Here is a 21,543-nt window from a genome sequence, read left to right on the forward strand (position 1 = left end):
ATCACATTCAATAGATACGGAGATTTTTCGTGGTGCACGTGGGGGCACGCAAGAAAAGGCAACGTATCCACCAAAGAGAAACATCATGGAACAAACTCTATAGAAAATGCTCTTAAACCCCGTTTGATTAAAAAAAAAACTTCGTAAATTCTACAATCTAACGACATAACTACAAAATATTCGTTTTTTTTTGTAAAGAAAAAAAATTATTCAAAAAGAAAATTAAGAAAAGGTGATGATGCGAATGATTTTATGTGATTCACTGTTGATTTAAGTTATAAAAGAAAATCATTTTGTATTCTCGTGATGAGAGAAAATAGGAGAAAAATTCCTATAAAATAACTAGCATGTTTTGTTCTCTTAGCTTCACCTCTTTCTCAACTTCCTTGTTTTGTTTTTTTTTCTCTTTTCTACTTCTTCCCTTATTCTTAATTCTTTTCTTCCTTTTCTTTTGTTATTTAGCAACTATTAGGTGAGTGTTGTGTGTGTCGTGTGTCTCTCTGCATTTTGTGCTCTCATGGGGGGAATTCCTCCCGCGGGAGGTAGTAGCATGATGGATTAGATGATGGTTTTCTGCGGTTGCAGCCACTTTTTCACGTAGAAGTGGAAGAAGGCGAGAAGGTAGATGAGCACCATTAGGATGCAGGTGATTGTGAGTGCCATCACGGAAGTTTTCGTTGGGCAAGGTTCAATAATTGTGACGGTCTTATCACCAAAGTCCGCACTTGCTTCACTCTTCATGTATTCACTGTTCTTCTCATCACCAAAGTCCAGCACAAGGATCTCCTGGGAGATGTTCATATCCTCTTCGTCTGTATTTTCCTCTGAGGTGTCATTTGAGGCAATTGAACGCCTCTTTCGTCCCCATGACTCCAGGGAATCACGTCCAAATTCACAAATCGCCTAAAAAGGAAGTTAATATTGGTTGTTTAGGGGAAAAGTCTTGATATCAGAAATTTCAGAACTTTGGCTCATCTTCTAGCCTAAAAATCTTAGAAGTTTTATTGATTTTCTAGATCAAAACTTTGACTATTTCTGTCTCTCAGAAAATCCTTAGAATCTTACTTTATAGGTGGCTTAGAATTTTCTCAGTAATTTACTTATAGGCAGGTCTGAAAATCTCAGGAATTTAACTTGATCTCTGACTCAGAAATTCTAGAAATGTCACTCATCTTTTGATTAAAAAATTTCTGAATTTTGGTTTATTCACTCTTCTATAATCCTCAGAAATTTGAGCTGATCTCTGACCTAAGAATTATTGCAATTTAACTTATTTTCTAGCTTAGAAATTTTCAAAGATTTATAATATTTCGGACCTAGAAATCTTGAGAATTTTATTTGATTATTATTTATTTCTGACCCAGGATCTCTAGGAATTTGACTGTTCTTTCAGATAAAAAAAATCTCTGAATTTTGACTTATTTTCTGATCTATGAATCTTAAAAATTTCACTTATTCTTTGGCACGGAAATTAAAAAAAAAATTGATGTGTTTTCTTGTCCTTAAACTTTAAAATTCTAAACTGAAATTTTAGCCATTTATCTTGTTTTTTTTTTGGCTTAGAAATACCAGAAATTTGATAATTTTTTGGACCCTAAAATCTTGGGAATTTGATTTGATCTGTGCCTCAGAAATCTTAGAAATTTTATTAGTTTTCTGGACCGAAAATCTTTTAAATTTGATTGATTCTCTAGCCTGGAAAATTCGAAAAATTTGACTTTTTTCGGGCCTAGAAATATCGGAATTTTAACTTGCCTTCAGACCTAGAATTTCGACTTGTTTCTTAAAACCTTAGGCCTAGCCTAGAATATCTAAGGCTGGGTTAAGAAATTTCACCCTTGATTTGTCTTCTAGGACAAAAATCTCAAATATTTGACTTGAATTAAGGCCTAGATATCAAAGGCATTTGATTCATTTTCTCCATTTTCTGGTCCAATTTTTTTAGGAGTTTAGTTAGTTTTCATTTTGGTTCTTTTGGTTAAATATTAAGTCTGCTGTTTCATTCCTAGAATAAAATGCAAAATAAGTAGGTACTTACCGGTTCACATGGTCCAAGGCAGTACTTAACATTGCACTGGAAGATAACGCCGTAACTTTCGGTAAATCGGAAGGCTTCGTAGATGGACTGCAGGGCATGACCGTCGGGAGAAAATCCTGGGAAGATTGTTGGATCAACTGGGCAACCTTCATCGTCGATAATTTGGAAGGTGCTCTTTGAATCCTTGGCCATAATTAAAGCCTGATTGAAGAAAACTTTATTAAAGCCTTAAAACCTTAGGCCTTTTGTCTTCTAGGACAAAAATCTCAAATATTTGACTTGAATTAAGGCCTAGATATCAAAGGCATTTGATTCATTTTCTCCATTTTCTGGTCCAATTTTTTTAGGAGTTTAGTTAGTTTTCATTTTGGTTCTTTTGGTTAAATATTAAGTCTGCTGTTTCATTCCTAGAATAAAATGCAAAATAAGTAGGTACTTACCGGTTCACATGGTCCAAGGCAGTACTTAACATTGCACTGGAAGATAACGCCGTAACTTTCGGTAAATCGGAAGGCTTCGTAGATGGACTGCAGGGCATGACCGTCGGGAGAAAATCCTGGGAAGATTGTTGGATCAACTGGGCAACCTTCATCGTCGATAATTTGGAAGGTGCTCTTTGAATCCTTGGCCATAGCAACGCAGGATCTCGCATAGATTCCATAGGGTGCTGCAGAAGAAAGGAAACAAAGAATTTCATTAATTTGTACCTTCAGCATTTAGAGAATCCTCAAAAACTCACTGTCTTCGGGAATTTCAATCCTGAACGTGAGACGATCACCAATGCGAACGGTTTCAACTTCACGATTCCGCGCATCGAGGATACGAATACGCGGCGGTGGAGCTTCTGGTGAGGAATTGATGTGAATCATTTCGGGATCACGAATGGGCATCATGCCGAATGTGATATTCTTGGAGCTCATATCGTACGTGCATTTGACTTTGTAAATTTTGTCCGCTTTCGTCATGACGATGGAATGATGCTGTAGAACGATGGTGTTGGTGTATACGCCCGTTACACTCTGCGTGTTGCAATCCTGACCAGCCATTGTGAGATCCAGCCGGAAGGCATCGGAATTGATAACATCTATGTTGCACGTCTCAGAGCGCCCCAGGGCGTAGATTCTCCCATTAAATGGCTTACTCGTTCGCACCTGAACAGCTATTCGTGTATCTTTGCAATGGACTTCAACTACATATATTTTTGGGAGAAAGAAGATGAGCGCGCGCGCATGAGTTGATGACATTTTGATTAGAAATTCTTAAGCGCAATAGTTACCATCATAGCAGGTGCCTGTCTTGTCGCAATTGGCATCGGTGCGCGTGAAGTTGTTGATGGATGAATCCTCAACGGTGTCAAAGACAACTGGAAGAGTTGAATCCGGTTGGCCAGTGGGCGACGATAAGCTTGATTCTGTTTGGAAGAAATTGTTAATTCATCACTGAGATGCATCTCACAAGATTATTTCTTTCTTTTATTGCTTCTAAGGTAGTTGCTCTAAAAGATCTGGCAATGTTTAACATCATGAGCCTCTATTTGTTTTCATTCTTCTACTTACTTTCACAGAGATTCTCAAAGTACTGCCCAGTGGGTTCTCCTCTGTCAATGAGGGGTCTTTCGCCATTTAGATAAGTCGATGGCCCATCAGGGAGGGTTTTGTGATCAAGATGGAATAGTCGGCAGTTGTAGGTTGTTCCCTGTGGTCGTCCAAGGTACAGGAAGGAACGACATAGAAATTCCGTTTCAATCTCACAAGCAAGTCGGCAGGCATCCTCAGACGACACCTGTAGCTCCTTATCCGTGTAGTAGTGAATCCCCACGTATTGAGCCACCTTCTCTTCCGACACCCCAATTCGTGGAACTTGGAAGAGGCGGGAGTTTTTACACGCTTGTCCAGGTTTAAGGCATAAATTCTCAAAGTAATCCGTTCCTTGAGCATCAACAAGCTGCACAAATTGCCCCGTTGATCGTCTATCGGAATCCGAAAGGACACACTTCATGTTGTTGTAGTCATATTCGGCTGATCTGCAGATGAAGCGTTTCTCATTTAGACATGCCGACAGGCAGGCTTCCTTGGTACTCGTGTAGATGAGGGCATTGTCAAGGCCACGGATTATTTTATTGGGAATCCTCTCAAAGGCCCACGGGCGCATGCAGATGTTGTCGCTGCGCAGCTGAACCTTCACCATGTAGTACATGGCGCTGGATCGCTGAGGAATGGCTGTTGGATTGTGGGCATTGGAGTCATTCTGCAGCTGACAAAGTGTCTCCTGTTCCGGTGTCAGTGGATTGACCACAAAGCTACATGCGGAAGAGAGAAAAATCACGAATTAGTGCATTGAGCGGATTTGGGGGTAATTTACATGGGGGAATTTTTTTCTGTATTAAAAATGAATAATTTTTAATTTAAAATAAATGTTTATTCATTTTTATAATTGTTGAATCTTTATTCAAATCAGATTAAAAAAAAGCACAGAAAACTTTATTTTTAGCTGGAAGATGATGAAAAAAAGTCTGAGATGATTTTCCATGAACAAATACAAAGTCCCGCCTATATCGTAACTCATTTTTATTTTAATATTTAAAGCATATGCTTCAGTGTTTCACTGACGCACATGCTTTACACATAAAGGAAAAATAAACTTAGAACAGGAGCGTGGCTTCTGTAGTTTTGGGGTAAATCTTTCCCAGCTATTTTTTATTGAAAAATGGAAAATCTGTTTGGTTTTTTATTGAGTAATTTTTGAAAGGAATCCTTTAGTCATCAGACAACAAAATATTCTAATTATTTCAAACACGGGAAATCACAGAAAATCTTAAAAGATTTTCCTTAATAAATTGAATTGCTTTTCGTTCATAAATCATATGCTTCAGTTCTCTAATTGATTATGTTACAACTTTGAGACATTTGGATTTATCACTCTAGCTCATTACAAATAATGAGTGTGAAGCGTACGTCCGAATGTTTCTTATGCAGGTCACCACTATGCAAAGAAGCATATGCTTTATGCACTTCAAAAATAAAGTTAAGTATCTAGCAATTAAATCGTTTAGTTTTTTTTTTAGTTTTTAGAATTCAAACTTCCTAATTTTAAACGTTGAGCAAATTTGTTTTCTTCAAAGTTTAAATTTATTCGTAGCAAAATTCGTTTTTTTTTTCCTAATTAACATGAACAATCTCCTTTAAAAAAAACTAAACTGCAAGGAAAATAATAAAGAAACTGTTTATTAAATCATAAATAAATTATGAATGTAAAAAATAGTATTTGAGCAAACAGTTCAATTGCACCACCGTGTAAGTCCCTAAAATTATCTCCTGGATTCATCTCTGATGTTGAACAGATTTATTCAAAGTTTGTAGGTAATTATTTGCACATTCTCCAAGCACACGATCACCAAATAAGGTGCTGCCTAAGCCACACATAAATTCTCAATGGAGCTCTGTACGTGAATAAAAAAAATCGTCTCTGGTGGGATCTTTAATAGGTCGGGACCTACTTTTCAAGACCTATTGGTCATGATGACACATAATGTGTGAAATATTTGATGTGTTCACAAGCAAAATCGCACACGAGATGATCACTTTGTAAGCAAGCACACACACACAACTTTAAAAGCATTCATTTCCCTTTATCCATGCTTATTTTACTTCTTTCCTGTGGTTTGGCTACATCAATATAAGAAGAAATTTTTCATGCCACGATGGCTTGAAAAAAAAAATGTGTTATGTAAATGGAGAAAAGAGCGGCACTATCACAATGGAATTGCCATTTCCCATATACCTGCATTCTTGCGAAAACTACTATAAAATTATGATTAATTCCCCAAACAATAAAAGTTATTTATTGCTGGAGATATAATATTTTTTTTTATTCATATAGCTGCTAAGAATACCATAAAAATCACAAACATTTTGCTACAATGCATTCCCCGACTGATCGCACTTGATTTAATCAATTAAATCACCATAAAAACACACATTTAAAAATAATCCGTGATTTATCTTAAATGGAAAATTATATTCTGGAAAAAAAACTTAATTTCCATTAGCCTTTTCAACCGGGAGGATAGAATAGTTCTTGACGGGCTCAACAAATGGGTTTTTGAGCAGTTCAATTAGGCTTTGTTGGAGCTTTTATTGGTGGAAGAGAATAAATTGAATGTCTCGGGAATTTGTAAGATTTACTGGAAGAATTCATTCAAACTTACGTTTTTATGGGGATTTTCTAAACTTTTATGAAGGGAGTCTATTCACTTTTGTACGTATTATGATCTCAGATGATGATGAGCAGCAAATAAAATCTTATTGAATTTGAAGAAAGGGAAATGTTTTAAATGTTTAGTAGCATCTTTGTTCATAAACGCAAAAGCCACGCCCACATTGATTCTTATTTTCGCTGTAAAGCACAGAAGCATATGCTTCATGCGTTATAAGGGAAATTGAGGTACAGTTCTGACGATTGATAACAAATACAGTCAAATGATTTTTCTAAGCATATAGAAGATACGAAGTCTTTTAAGCTTCTTTGAACGTTTTTAAAGTCAATAAATTATTTAATTTGTCTTTTGTTCATATAGCAAAAATGAATAAACTCCTTTATTTAATATTCAATTTTGAGAAAATTTATAAAAAAAAATATTTTTATTTCCATCAATACTTTCCTTTTTTCTTAATTAATTTCTGGTGTATTTATTTTCAATTTTCAAAAAAAAATTGGGTGGAAAAGCGCCGCCATTTTGTTAAGCGGTGAAAACTCTTTTACAAGAGTGAGGTTAAAGTTTTTCGGCCACTAGAGGGCCTGTCAAGAATGCAAGTCTAATAATTTTCTAGGAGAAATTAATCATCTCTGTTAATTACAAAAATAAATTCATGAATAAGTTAAATATTCATTAATTAAATGATTTATTTATTTTAATTTATTTGATTTATTTTCACGTTTGAAACTTTTCTTTTTTGTTCTTATCAAAAAAAGAGAATTTATAAATTCTAAAATAGAGAAAAGAAATTTCTTCGTATATTTTCTTTATTTCTTCTTGTTTTCTTTATTCATAAAGATTGTAATTGTATTTGTAAAATCTAAAATTCTAGCAACAATAAAAGTTCATTCGGTGAAAACCACAAAGTGAAATCAACAAAATAAAATCTCAAAATCACGCGATATTAACTTTCAGATGCGCGCGCGCAATTTCTAAAAGGCATGCGATGAAGAATTCTCGACTTAAAATTTGTGCACCAATGCATAAAATCTTTCTTCCAAAAAAAAAATCTTGCAAAAAAAAACATTGTATAAAATCTAGATAAAATGCAAAAAGTATGGTAATGGAAGGCAATGTCCCATGCTAAATTATTGCTTCTGCTTTCGCGTATATGAGCAACACTCTCCTGGGCTAAGAACGGAAAAATGTAATAATTTATAGCTCCTCGAGGAAGATTCTATCACAATCGCGAGGGCAATAGTTTGAGAAATTTACTGCTTGAAATATTTTTAGTTGCATTTAATTTGACGATCGTAAATGGTTCTCGCGCGCCACGGAGAAACCGTTCGATGAACTTTTCATGTTCTTTCGCGTGAATTTTTGTTTGAAATGAACGATAAAAAAATATCTCGAAGGTTCAAACTTCTATGTTAAAATATTCTCAAAGTGAAAAAAAATGCTTGACTGGTTATAAAAATAATTCAATTTGCCTCAAAAGAACCTAACCCAGAAGCGACGATGGCCCTTTCGCTGTCGAGAACACTGGAGCAAAAGAATGCATTCTTGAGAGGTTTCTTTTGCCGTTTTTTTTTCCTGTCAAACTGCAGCATTGATTTAACAACTCTTCACAAAAGACACGTGAAAATTTTTGAATGGTAATCAAGAGGAAATGCTAGAATATAGAATACTAAGGGATGGTCACGTTATTTTGGAAACTCGGGGACTTTCAAGAGCGATTTTCAAGCTAATTTTGAAACCAAAAATTCGAAATTCGCTTGCACTCTTGTTAAATGGCCAAATACTGATAAGAATTCAGTATTTTTGAATTAGAAAATAAATTTTTGTGCTCAAAAAAAATATTTGAAATTCTCACATTTTGGCCATTTTGTTCCTGTAGAGTTTCCAAAATAACGTGACCATCCCTTAATTGACCTCACTCATAGTGAAGAATACTTGAGAGTGAACTTGATGGGATCTTCTTGTTTTTTGTAGCCACTCAGAGAAGTGATCGAAAGTAATTTGGCTTTGCGTCAACACAGAGACGTAGATAATTCAAGAGAATTTATATATACTTCTCATGTGCTGCGTGATACTTTCTCAAATATGCGAGCTAAAAGTAAACCCAAAACTCTTTGCTGTTAGTTGAGATTTAAAAGATTTTTGTTCTCAAGTTATCTAGAAATTCAAGGAAATTAATAGAGTTTTTGAGAGAGAATATCAAAAATTCAGAAATGTTTTATCAAAATCGGGTTAAAAGGTTTTTCTAAATGACAAAAAAATGTAATACTAAAGATGTCCAAAAATGTACGATTTTTTTAACAAAACAATTTTTTATTTAAAACGATTTAAAATAAGTTTTTTATTCATAAAAAATTAATGAACTTAAGTGTTTTATTAAGAAAAAAATTCTAAGGTATCCACAATAAGAACTAAGCTGAAGAACATCTCTCTTTTAGCAAATTTTCAATCTTTTTTAAAGAAAAATTTGTATTTTTTAAAACTCTTTATCAAGCTTTAAGCAGAATTTGAAAAATTCCGAAAATTATGTACCTAAGATGTATTTAAGACATGTAAAGAGCAACAAAAAAGAATACCTACATTGCAAAGAAAGTCTTTCAAAATTTAAGTCAAACAATGAATTTAAAATTAAAAATAACCTAGAATATTTGAATGACATTTCTAAATTTACAGAACTTATTTGACAGATGTCAAAAAAATTCTGTCAATTTTAGCTCATGTCAATGCAAAGAAAAGCTCTCAAAATTTAAGTCCAAATTATGAATTTAACATTAACTTAGAATATTTTCAAAGACATATCTAAATTGATAGAAATATTTTGACAGATGTCAAAGAAAATCCGTCACTTTAGCTTATGTCAATGAGTTCTAGTAAAGTTCTAGTTTCTTCTACAAAAGGCACAAAAGACGAATGTTTTTAACATTTTGAGAAATAAAAGAATTATAGAATTGTGCAAAAATACAAAACATAAATTTTCATTTTTCATTGTTTAAAAAAATCTTTTCAAAAACTAATTACTCTTATTATTACATTTAAAATATATAATTTTATAAATTTGCAACAAAGTAAAAGAATACAAAAGCCGTGACTTTTGCCATCAAGACGAATGTTCAAGTAAAGAAAATCATTAGCGGCAATTCCGTATATTATGTACATATGTATAGGTATTTATTTGTTCTTACCTGAATGCCGCCGCTTGGCAATCTTGCTCCTCCCGACACCATCCCTGGCACTCATATAGGGAGAGATTCTTCACACTGTAGTACGTTGTGCCGGGGAAATCAAAGTCCGTGAGCTTCTCGAATGCAATCCTCGCATGGGTGAACTTAAGAACTATCGATAGTATCACGATGGCTACATATTTCCATGTCATGATGTGGATCTGCAATGAGGGTCACATAGCAAAATTGCATTAAAATGGAGTTTTCTTCAGTGATGAGTGAAGTGTACTTTATGTTATATCTCTGTGTGGCAAATGTGGCATCTCTCGAGATGCAAAAATATCACATATATATGTATGTAAAAGAGATATATAATACTGCAATTGTATATAAATGATATGTGCTCCTAATCCCAACATGTTGTGCTTTTGTTGCCATAGAAGGAGAGTAGTGAGTCTTGTATGAAGAATAAGAAAGAAATTAGAAGGCAAAAGAGTCTCTCGCTCAAAGAAGGTTTTTACATTATGTACTTTTTGGGCCAACTAACGGATCCTCCACAGACATTGAATCTCTTTTACACTGATTCGATAATCATTACTACAGTTCCATTATATGCCATGGAAAAGATCTCTATGGGAAGCCATGAGAGAGACTTCTCATGCCAAATGAATCACCCAATGTATTATTATGTAATTTTTAACGGGTGGCAAATCTCGTGAATTAATTTTTTTTCTTCAAGCATCATTCTTAGTTTTTTTTCTTCTTGCTTTCTTCTCTTTTTTTTTCGGAAGAAAATATCACGATGGCAGATGCGCGATTGTGGCACACGGTGAAATGTTCTAAACCCGTTTTAGAGGATTTTCTTTATGCTACACACATCTCTTTGCCCCTTTTATATGTTGAGAATATGTTGTGCAGAATATGGCCCGTGCATGTTGATTCTTTACTGATGAGATCAACACGAGAAATGGCACACAAACAAAATGCAAACAGATGAAAGTCTAATGAGCTCATCAACTTAATCTTCTCTCTCCACTTTTTTTCCTCCATTCTTTAGCTAAGAAAATGCCACCGGAGAAAGAATTTTCGGAGCGCCATGCGCGCCAAAAAAAAACCATCGATTAAGAATCGACAATCGCGTTGATCAGTAACGGAATATGATTTGAATAACAGAATTGTAGCATAAAAGAAATATGTTGGCTATTAAAGGGCAAAAATAGATCCATAAAGAAGGCAATTTACCGCACCATTTGCCAAAGCGTCAGTTGGTTTTAATCCAAAAGAAGAAAAGAGCATCGTTATGCTTTAATATGTAGGAAGTATGCAACCGAGTTTCAAAAAACGACCTCCAGGAACAACCTTTCTCCTCACCCAATGGCTAAAGTGGAGAAAAAATGCGCGAAAATGAGGCCACACACAAAGTAGCACTCTGTAAGCATAAGAAGTTGCTCTCAATGACCAAGAATTTTCCATGCATATCGCTCGACCGACACTTTGGCTTTTTCCCTGAAGCATTAGAAGAAGAATGATGTTTGTTTGTGAAATTATTATAACTACTTTGGCTCTCTAACAAAACTTGTTCTTTGCAAAGGAGCTCAACGTGTGTGATGGTGCAACCAATTTTGACTTTTTAGAAATTCTTTTTTAAATAAATCTCCCAAGTCAATAAAAGGGGGTTGTCATTTGAAAGTAAAAGTCTCATTGAAAAAGATTTCTTTGACTATGTTTTCAAGAGCTCTTATCAGAGTTTTTTGAACTACACTTGGGATTCGCAGTAACACTAAAGATAACATAAGAATAATTTTGAAGGTGATACTGAATTACTTACATTAACGGTCTAGCATGAAAAGAATTTGAAGAAATTTCACCAATAATTCTCTAATTTTTTTTCTTTCTGCCCCTGATTCTAGGCCTAAAAGAATTTCCAAAATAATGAAAGTTAATAATATTACTAAAACAGCTGATTAAACTCAATTTGAAGGAAATATTTCGGAAAAATTATTCTGTGAAAAGAACATGTAATTCAGTTAAAAATGGTCAAGAATGTAAAGAACAAAACAGTAAGTAAATACGAAAGATTTTGTGAAAACTTTTTGCATAAAATTTGGAAAAGCTTTCATTAAAAAAATTAGATAGGTACTAGTAAAACCAAAATATTAGTTTTTTTTTTTTAAATTTTTATAAGTTTGGACAGCGCATTTAACCAAATATTGATAAAAAAATGAATCGCTAAATTATTAATAAGTTTTTTGGTGGGAAAAATAATAACTTTTGGTAAAGTTTTATTAGATTTCTTAACTTTTACTAAAAAATATACATAATTACCATTTTGGTTAAGCCAAAAATAACGTTCTTACATACGTTTTGTGGTTTCTGAAATATTCTATTCTGATTTTTTTTTAATTTACTTCAATAAATCAGATTAAAAATTCTATTCTTGATACCTACGTTAATTTTATTAAAAGAAAATACTAAATTATTTTTCATTAAAAATTTAAATTTATTATAAGCTTCATTGTAATAAAATTTGGCTTCTTCAAACTTTTGGCGGCGCTTTTAAATGGTTGAACTTTCCAATTTATGCTCAATAAAGTAAATTAAAAATTAATTTCACTAAATTCTTTTTAAAATTCTGTGATTACAACACAATTAAATACCACCAAAAATTCTCCCTGGTCATTCGCACAAGATTATTCACCTTTAAATTAAAAAAAAAATGTAACAATTAAATTAATTACAAAAAAAAACAATGCCAAACCTCATATTAGGGCACTTTCCCCAACAAATAAAAACATTTTCTGTGCCATGATGGCTAAAAGTATTTCATAATTTGTGTATACTTGCCTCATATTAAATTTCAAGTTTGCCAAATTATTTGAAATTAATATTTGTATGTTCTTTTTTTCTGTTTTAATTGGTTGTTGCTTTTGAAGAGTATATAAGTAGTCTGAAATTTCAATTAAAACACCATTTACGATAAAAGTATAGGAAATAAAATTCGCCATAGGCACTAAACATGCTACATGTACATAATGTTTATGTATTTATACACCCCCACTGAATTTTAGTACCTAACTTCATAATTTTTACTCCATAAATTATCTCGCTGTATACACGTTAAGGAAAATTTGTTCATGTCACAGATGGGGTATACTAGTTGGTTAAATGAATTTCCTCTTTTGTGCAACATCTCGGCACAAGTTTAAATTGTCTGCAGCAAGAAATCTCACTTTATACCTGCCCAATGGTGGGGCTTATAGCCATATACAAGCATTTTATGCATAGAGAGCCTGTAAATATTGTCACTTTATATGACATTTAATTGCCGAAAAAAAAATGAGATGACTTTCTCTGTACACACCGGAGCTACGGGAAAAGTGGTGGATGAAAATGCGGGTAATGGTCTAAATTTTTAATTTTTTTTGTGTGGCATTGTTTATGCTGAAAAAGAAAATATTGAGGCCTGTTCAGAGAAAAAAAATACGTGAGTGTCACAATTTTTTTCGGGGTGATTTATGATGAATTCCACGTAGAACGTTAATTGGCGGTTGATGTTGGGTTCTATTGACTAATGTAACGTCACAGATCGCCCACGCGAAGCACGTTTTGCTGACAATTCGGGCGCGCTTGAATGATGCACAAAATACAGAGAAAGAGAGAAAAAAAAACATTTCGCGATCCACTGCCCGTGGACGCGATCGCGGAAATTGGTGATGGTGTGGGGGGTATTTTGGGGGATCTTTTTATGGGTCAGCGAATCGAACAAGACGAAAATTTAGCACATTCCAGGTCATTTCAATACCGTTTCTCACACTCTTCACAATCTGCACACAGGGCACACACATAGGCACGCCGTGGCACACACGATATATATATGAAAACGGTGAATCAGTTTAAGTGTTACCTGCATCTCTTGCAGCACTCAAGTTCAATGAACCCTTCAATGACTATGTTGTGTATCTTTTACATGTGTTTTTTTCTCTCCATACTATGCTGCCTCTCCGGCAGCATGCAGGAGTGCGCGCCAACACCATGTGAGAGAGCCTTATATGTTTGCTGGCTGTCGATGGGGCTTCATGCTAATATCGTTAGAATTTTATATTCCATCCTTTACCCCCCTCTTTTTACTTTTTCCATCAGATCTATTTCCAAGAATTAGTATACATATTTGTATACATAGAATGATGGTGAAGGTGAAATATTCTGCAATATGCTGAAGATGCTGAAACATGTTTGAGTTTGAAATAAAATGGATTCTTGCGCAAAAATTGACAAGGTACGTTAGAAATGTGTTTTGTTTAGGATGTAACGGTTCAATTTAAATATTCAAATAAATGTCATATTTGACAGAAAATCAAAAGTCAAAGAGAAGTTATTGACAAATTTTTGCTTTCTTCTATAGCAATATTCTTTTAATAGAAAATCATATTTCTTTGCTGGAGTGTGGTTAGTTTATTTACGGGGATGCTTTTTATAGCATTCGAATTGGAAGATTTTGATAATTTATTCATTTCTAACGATTTCTATGTCTATGGAAAAAAATGATTTTTTTAAATTTATTTTCAATTCTGATTTCACTAATTTCTTATGCCTGATATTTCTTTTCTAACATTTTGGGATTTCTTTTCGAGCATTTCAGATTGGTTCTAATTTTTGACATTTTTTACTAACACTTGACAAACTTAACGGTTCTTTTATTTGAATTTTGACATTAATTCTACGTTTGACGTATCTTTTTCAACTTCTGACATTTCTAACGTTTGACGTATATTTTTTTTAATTTGTGATATTTCCAACGTAAGTTACATTTTTAATCACCAAATTAACAAAGAATTCAAGATGTAACGTTCAAAATATCTAAAATTATTTTCAAAGAACCTAATTCATTTTTATTCGAGGTAATTAAGGACACCTAAGTACTACATTATGCTGCTTTAATGTTCCCCTTAAGTACTCTTTGCACAGTCCACTATTTTACCAAATATTACCATTTTATTTCCCTAAGTGTTAGCGTTCCACGTCATTTTCTAAGAACAAACAATCATGTTCTTTGGCGGAGTCTTATGGTACAATACAGACCATATAGATACTCAATAATGTGGCAAATCCCCGTGAAGATGTAATGATGTTTTTTGAACAGCACGAAGAAATAAATAAAACCTCCGCCACACAATCTGAAAGCTCTCACTGCATGAAGTACATCTTTGGAGGCTAAATTGGCTCCATAGAAATGTTCTATTGGGGATAAAACATTCAACATTCATGCCAATCAATGAAACTATTGGCAATGTAATAATATCAAACACTATGTACTATCGACAAGTCGCATTTACATTATCCATTATCCCACGGAGTTAGATTTCAATGCAAGAGAGTTCTCTCTGCAACACTTTTCCTGAGAAGATTTTTTTTCTCGGAAGGTGTCTTGTAGAAAATACAATGAATTTGAGAATTTATTCGTTATTTACGCATAAAGATTATATTGGAGAAAAATACGTGGGATTTTCTAGGTCGGTAGATAACCTAGAACTGCTTAGTTAACCCTTTCATGGCATTTCGTGTTCTTTTTTATTCTTTTAAATTAAAACTGTGTCTTTGTTTCTTGTTAACTGATAGTCTTTTTCTGTAAACAATAAACTGTAATGAAGATTGAACTTTATTCAATTTTTTCGATAAATTCCGAATATTTCAGCATTATTCGGCATATTCCTTTAAATTAAATAAATCTTTTATGAATTTAAACACTCGAGAATGAAAGATTTAACTTCTGGGTTAATCAATTTGTGCTGATTGGGAGTAAATTTAAAAATAAATCAACAGATTTTGTGTCTAAAAAAATCCCCTAATTGTAATTAATTAAAATATCAGAGTAGCTACATAAATTCCGACGTGAAGAATATATTAGAATCTTACAGATTAATCAAAACAAATTCATCAAGCTATAAAAATTACTCACTAATCGCCGCTAACGCACGATGATGGAGCTAACAGACGAAGAGGAAAATTCTCTATATCGTTAGAATTAATTCCCCATCAAAGTTTCCTTCTTGGTGCAATTTAAAATGACACCGAGGGCATAATTTCTATATGGTCGAGAGTGAGTTATTATATATGTTGCAAAAGCGGTGAGAGTGGAAAAATTGAGGGAGGGAGGGGGGGGAAAGAAATCCCAGAAAACACCTCAAGCATGGAGTTATCTGATAAAATGTACAAAGTCAAGAACTTTCTGTGAGGAGATGGTCAGTGCTCCAGCCGGGCGACTCTTAGGCGCTCTTTGCCATCGCGTCTCCAGGTGAAACCTTAAAAGGGTGGCGCAGTGTCTTTCACTCACACAATTCCCCCCGCAATTCCCCATACAATACCATGGCAATCCATTCATACCATTCACCTTCTCTGCACACACCATTTATTCCTTTTTTTCCCAACTCTGTTGTGTGCCCATTGTTCACATCCTGGCATGGGAGGTCACAGGCCGGGGAGTCTTGGATGTTAAAGCAACAACAAAAAATAAAGAGGTGACATGGAAAGAAAAATTGATCCATTAGGTAGCACTGAAAATATTTAATACATCTTCCCTCTCTTGACACGGTTGAAAAATAAACACTTTTGCTCACAATTCAGCAATTATGCTCCTCATACCATCATGTTCCCCCATCCATCGCGTATTTTTCCCTCCACATCTTCATTTTTTTTTACATTTATTAATCATTGAGTAATTTTTCAGTGTTGTTTTTGCCCCTCAATTGTGAACAAATGAGCCTCCTTCATCCACTCAGTACTCAATTATTGATACATCGTGCCAACCTCTCCCTGCACTTCATCCCAACCACCAGCACCAATCTTTCCTACATAATAAAAAGCTTACATATTGTACACAAATCCTATGCCTTGTTTGCCTCAAACTCTGCCGGGGCATCACGCGAGAAGAACCATGGAAGCGATGTGCAAAAAGAATCTTGCAGAAGATTAAAAGAAACCGCGAGAATTCGCTAAAAAGTTGGAAATTGAATTAGGTTGTGATTGAAGTTGGGGATAATTGGGGCAAACTGCATGCATTTTGGTTCATAAACAATTTTATTCAGTTCATAGGAAACCTAGAATTAGAATTTTTAGATTCTTTGAAAGATCGATCTTCAAGATGATTTTTTATCTACAGATTTGATGTAAAATTAGTAAAATGATCGGTTCTATTCAGCGACTAAAAAATCCTCGAAATCCTTAAAATAAGAACTTGTTCTGAAATTTTAAGGATTCCAAGAATTTCTTCGTCGCTAAATAGGACGGAATACTAGTAAAACGATCGGGCAACATTGCATTTTAGGTGGTACACAGAAGCTGTGCTATTCTTTTCTTCGAAAGAATCACAGCTAAAATGCCGTCGAAAATCAGACATAGAATTATTTTAAAAGTAGCAGTACAGTCATACCCCGCATAATCAAGTCGAGGTTATACTCTTCTTACGCATTAAAATTAATGGGTGAGAAGAGTATAACCTTGACTTGATTATGCGGGGTATGACTGTAGTAGTAAATTTAGTTTTTTTACAGAAAAATTCTGAAAAAAAATGTTTTACTGAATTTTGACTTAACCCTTTCGCGTCCATTGGGTCATACGCTGGTCGATACGTGAAACATTTTATTTTCAGGAATTTTAATAAATTTGATAGTTATTCTATGTTAACTGAATTGAATTTACGCAAATGAGAATTATGATTATTATATGTAGGTATTTAAATTTAATGAAGAATTATATTTGATTTTTCTTTAATCTTTTAGGGACTCTTTAAGCTTGAAGCAAGCTTGAAACATTAATTTTTCTTTAATTAATTCCGAAAGGATTAAAACAAAATTATTTGCCATAGAATAATTTGCAAAAAAAAATATATTAGAAAAGTCATTAAACTTCTTTCTTATTATTTAGGAACTTTGAGGGATTTCTTGTATTTTTTTTAATAAAAAAAATATTTTACACGTCTTTATGACGCAATTAAGCCGATAAAAATTATGATTAAATCAAAACTCTTTTGAGGATTCAATAACTTTTTTTCAATTTCATAAAAAATAAGACAAAGTGTAAAATTTATTTATCTTCAGTTCCATATAGATTTAGCTCATTGTTAGTTTAATTCTCACCAACCATTAGCCGTATCTACAGTCATACTGTGCAAATACGACAGTTGACGGTACCGGCAAATTTTCCAGATGTCTCACACAGAATCACTTGGCGTATCTCTTACCGAGCGCAACTGATTGTGGAAGACATTGCGGCTGAAGATTGGTGAGATGGAATGTCTCACGAATGTTATGAACCGTAAAAACAGCTAAACACAGTGCACTGAATCTTGGATGTCTCATCTCCCAAAGAGATCTCTGTGTTGGAGCGAAGGTTTTTTTCTTCTTTTTCTTAACTTCTTAACTTCTCGCGAAGAGCTTTCGGGGGCATATTCTTGTGGTGCGATATATGTAACCTTCTTCATCTCAAACTTATGTATGCATATTGAAGATGAGAAGCATACGATAGTGCGACAGTTATTCAGTTATAAAAGTCCACTGTGTGAGTGTAGAAGATGCGGTGGAGAGAAAAAAAAATGAGAAAAAGTTGATAATATCAAAAATATACACTGAAAATAATAGCGTGACTGGATAATTTTCAGAAGGCACCAAAGGGGAGTGGATGAGAATAGAAAGAGAGAATTCTCTATGGCACCCAGCGTCTTCTGTATGCGCAATGCCATGGGACTCGATGGAATCCCTGTGTGAGATACGTGGAAATAGATTGAAGATGGGTAAAGAATAACAACATAACTGATCATTGGCGTCATTTTTCCCTTCTTATGCTTTTGTATGTGTGCAGCATTTATCATGCAACAAGGGGGCAGGGCGTTCATCGAAAATTGTGCTCAAGAAAATAATATTTAAGTAAAGAAGAGAAGACGAAAAAAATACTCCCTGAAGATTAAATCTGACGTCAATCTCATATTTTACTGTAATTTCTGCATTACACCCAATTGCGACTATACATATTGCAGCAGAAATTGCAAGAAGCTCCCTTGAGCCATGTCACTTGTGTGGTGTCAATCTTCAATTCAGCCAACACAGGCCATAATATTAATTGTCTGGGATGTTGGAAAATGCTGGTAAATGAGACACAATAGCATGTGGAAGCACCGTGATTGTCTTCTGAAGACGTGTTTTTTACCACCTCCATCCGAGATGCCTCCTCAACCATTGGTGCATAATAAATTTTTCAAGGGTGCACAAGTTCAAGAATCGTTATGCTGTTCTTCTCCATGTTTCCCTCATTTTCTATCCGGTTGTTCCAAAAGTTGTGACAAATTTAAATTATTTATGTGCATTATATAGGTACATACTAATTATTGGGAAACTTCTTTTTGGGATTCTCAACCATTTATTGGTTCAATTTTGAAGAAGTAATTAGTCAGAATAATTTTTAAAGAGAATTTAGTGAAAACGTTGAAATTGAAATGATTTTTTACACTTCAGCTCAAAAATGTTGCATTTATTAACCCTTTCACGACTGTATGAAATATAAAAAGATTCTCTCTGAGGATATTTTTTTAGAACGGTCGATTCTCATTAAAATCTTTTCATTTATTTTCTTACAATTTATGAGTTGTAAGATTTTTTGGTATTCCAGCGAAAAAAAAAATTTATTGGTCTAAAAAGTTATATTAGAAAAGAAAAGCTGTGATATTCCGACTGTAATTTCTTATATGTAAATTGTCTGGAATTCTTACAAAAATCTCTTCTTTCTTTCTTTAAATTTCTAATTTGGAAAAATAATTTTGTTTTAGCGATCCGGTAGACACAAAAGCGTTAAGACATACCTAGAACCTTTTTCAGATTAATTTTGTTGGATTTTCTACACAAATTTTTACTAGTGTTTTGGGATTGTGAGGAAAATTAAACATTGATATCACTCTGAAAATAATTTTTCAATTATTTAAAGATTAATTTTGATTAGATAAAAAGAATTATTTTTAAAAAAATTATTTTAAAAAAAATTTAGCAAATTTTGTAAAATACGTAAAATATGTAGTTAGGAATATTTTTCTCCTATAAGAGAACCTTTTACCGAAAATTCATTCAGTACTTCTAATAAAAACAGATCCTATGAATTATAAATTAATTTGTTTTTAATATAATTCATAGAAATTCAAGAAAAGAATATTAAAATGGTTTTTTTTTAATATTTATTAACCTCGTTGAAAACTAAAATATTCTGTAAAAAAATCTCGCTTTTTATTTTAGACAAAAGTCTTCTTGAAATTCTTTAATATTTTTAAAAAAGTGTCGAAATTGAATGCTTTAAAATAAAAACTTTAGAGATACCTTTGGGGTATCCTTTAAAAGGCTTTTTAAGTGCACGGATATTTTTATTTATTATTAAATTTTGTCAGAACTTTTGCGTTTAATTTTTACAAAATTCAGTATTATTTAAAAGAAAAATATATTTTAAAGAAATGCTCTCAAATGAAGAGTAATTTTAAAACATTTCTTAGAACTTTCCTAGGTCTCCTAAGGCTTTCTAGTTTCTCTGATAACATCACTAAAGAGATAGATTTTCTTAAAAGACCATGAAGGCCAATAACATCATTATTACTCATCTTTCAAGAACACTGCGCAATCGCACCTTTAGAACGTCTTGATTCTCCAAACTTTCTCACCAACTTCGTGCAAACATCAATACAAAAGAGTCAAGTATCATCATCTCCTGTGGTTTGTGTTATTATTTTGTTGCTCAAGTGCCGACCATTGCAAATGGTCAGTAAAATGTACAATTACAACTTTGCGCTGTGGATGATAAAACACCCAACGAAGGAGGGAGAGGAAATGCGCACAGAGGATGAACACAAAAAAAAAATGAAATGGCAGAGATTCACAAGAAGTAAGCCATATATAAGAGTTAAATGAACTGAATTTATATAGGCGAGAATTTTATTGTATTTTCCATCTCTTGAGAATTTTTCGTGGAGTACACGCAGGAGAACAAAAAAAAAGACGAAGAATGGGCTCACATAGCCAACGTACATGCTTCTCATGGTACAACAAGAGCTACCAGTGTTGGGGTATTTATAATGTGAAAAAGAATGTCAAGAAAAGAAGAACTTTTTACTTGTTTAATTTCTCCGATGAACTTCTTCCTTGACCTCGATGGCTCACTTTGGTCACTTAATCCCAGGTAGAATATTTTGTTTGTTACTTCTTCCTTTCTCTTTGCCTCACACTTCACTGTGTGCGCCTGTTCGTTTAGCCACACCGCGTTGGTGTCTCTTCCAGGACCAACAAGTGGCTGGATATTGCACTTGGCCACCACTGTACACAGACACGTTTGAAAATTCAATTTAATTATTTATTTTCTTTTGAACATTAACGATCACACACAACGATAATAAATAGCAAAGCAAAATCCAGGAAGAAAGGAGGTGCAATCCAAAAAAAAAAGAAAATTGTCACACACAACAACAAAAAATCGAGAGAATAAAAAAATTAAAACACGGAAAATGTGCTTAGAACATCGATGGATGATCGAGTGATGAGGAACTCGAGAATGTAGCGCAAGAACACACGAGATGCGCACCCATCAAGAGCAACATGGACAATGACTCGGTGCTGACGACATTACGTCTTTTTATTCCCGTGTGAGGAAGACATGGATGGTTAGCCGTATGATTGCAGTTAGAAGTCTCCATGGATGTGTTCCACAGAGAGCCAAGAAATACGGTAAAATTCTCTTTCTCTCTCACCATCGCAAGAACCACCATTTCACCGTGCGAGAGGCGAGAACTTTTCTCTGCTGGCCCAGGTGAATGTTATGCTTTATGCATACCCATGAAACTTTTCACTTGCATAACTCTTTCTTCGGAAATATTTCCATAAAAGAATTATAAGAATTCAAAAGAGTTTTGGATTTTGTTGAGTTAGGCTAATATTACATGGACTAGGATATAATGCATTGTGTACGTATGCTTCTTGTGCTTATGCTTCATGTATTTTTTATTCACAATGAAGAGTGGATATACAATATTATTGTCGATTGGTTAGATTTATTTAGAGCGAATACAGTTTTTCTTTTAATGCTTTTAATGTAAGACGACTACAGAAAAGCAA

The 21,543-nt window shown here is 33.7% G+C and overlaps 1 protein-coding gene across 1 annotated transcript; it reads right to left on the reverse strand.

Annotated features, from left to right (window-relative positions):
* Positions 1–444: 444 nt before the first annotated feature.
* On the reverse strand, positions 445–21,124 carry LOC129795852 (uncharacterized). Its single transcript, XM_055837367.1, has 7 exons — positions 20,549–21,124; positions 9,434–9,633; positions 3,595–4,337; positions 3,315–3,449; positions 2,778–3,227; positions 2,479–2,705; positions 445–903 (listed from the first exon to the last, which is right to left on the reverse strand). The coding sequence occupies exons 2-7, from the start codon at positions 9,622–9,624 to the stop codon at positions 559–561; spliced, it is 2,091 nt and encodes a 696-aa protein (XP_055693342.1). The 5' UTR covers positions 9,625–9,633; positions 20,549–21,124; the 3' UTR covers positions 445–558.
* Positions 21,125–21,543: the final 419 nt, after the last annotated feature.

Source organism: Lutzomyia longipalpis, chromosome 4 (genome assembly GCF_024334085.1).
Source record: "Lutzomyia longipalpis isolate SR_M1_2022 chromosome 4, ASM2433408v1".
NCBI lineage: Eukaryota > Metazoa > Arthropoda > Insecta > Diptera > Psychodidae > Lutzomyia > Lutzomyia longipalpis.

Excerpts from the sequence above, each read along its gene's own strand:
- LOC129795852 (XM_055837367.1), bottom strand. The coding sequence starts at position 9,624 with ATGACATGGAAATATGTAGCCATCGTGATACTATCGATAGTTCTTAAG. Across the intron at positions 4,338-9,433 it reads TGCCAAGCGGCGGCATTCAG|CTTTGTGGTCAATCCACTGA; the intron begins GTAAGAACAAAT and ends TTCCGCATGTAG. Across the intron at positions 3,228-3,314 it reads GACAGGCACCTGCTATGATG|TTGAAGTCCATTGCAAAGAT; the intron begins GTAACTATTGCG and ends AAATATATGTAG.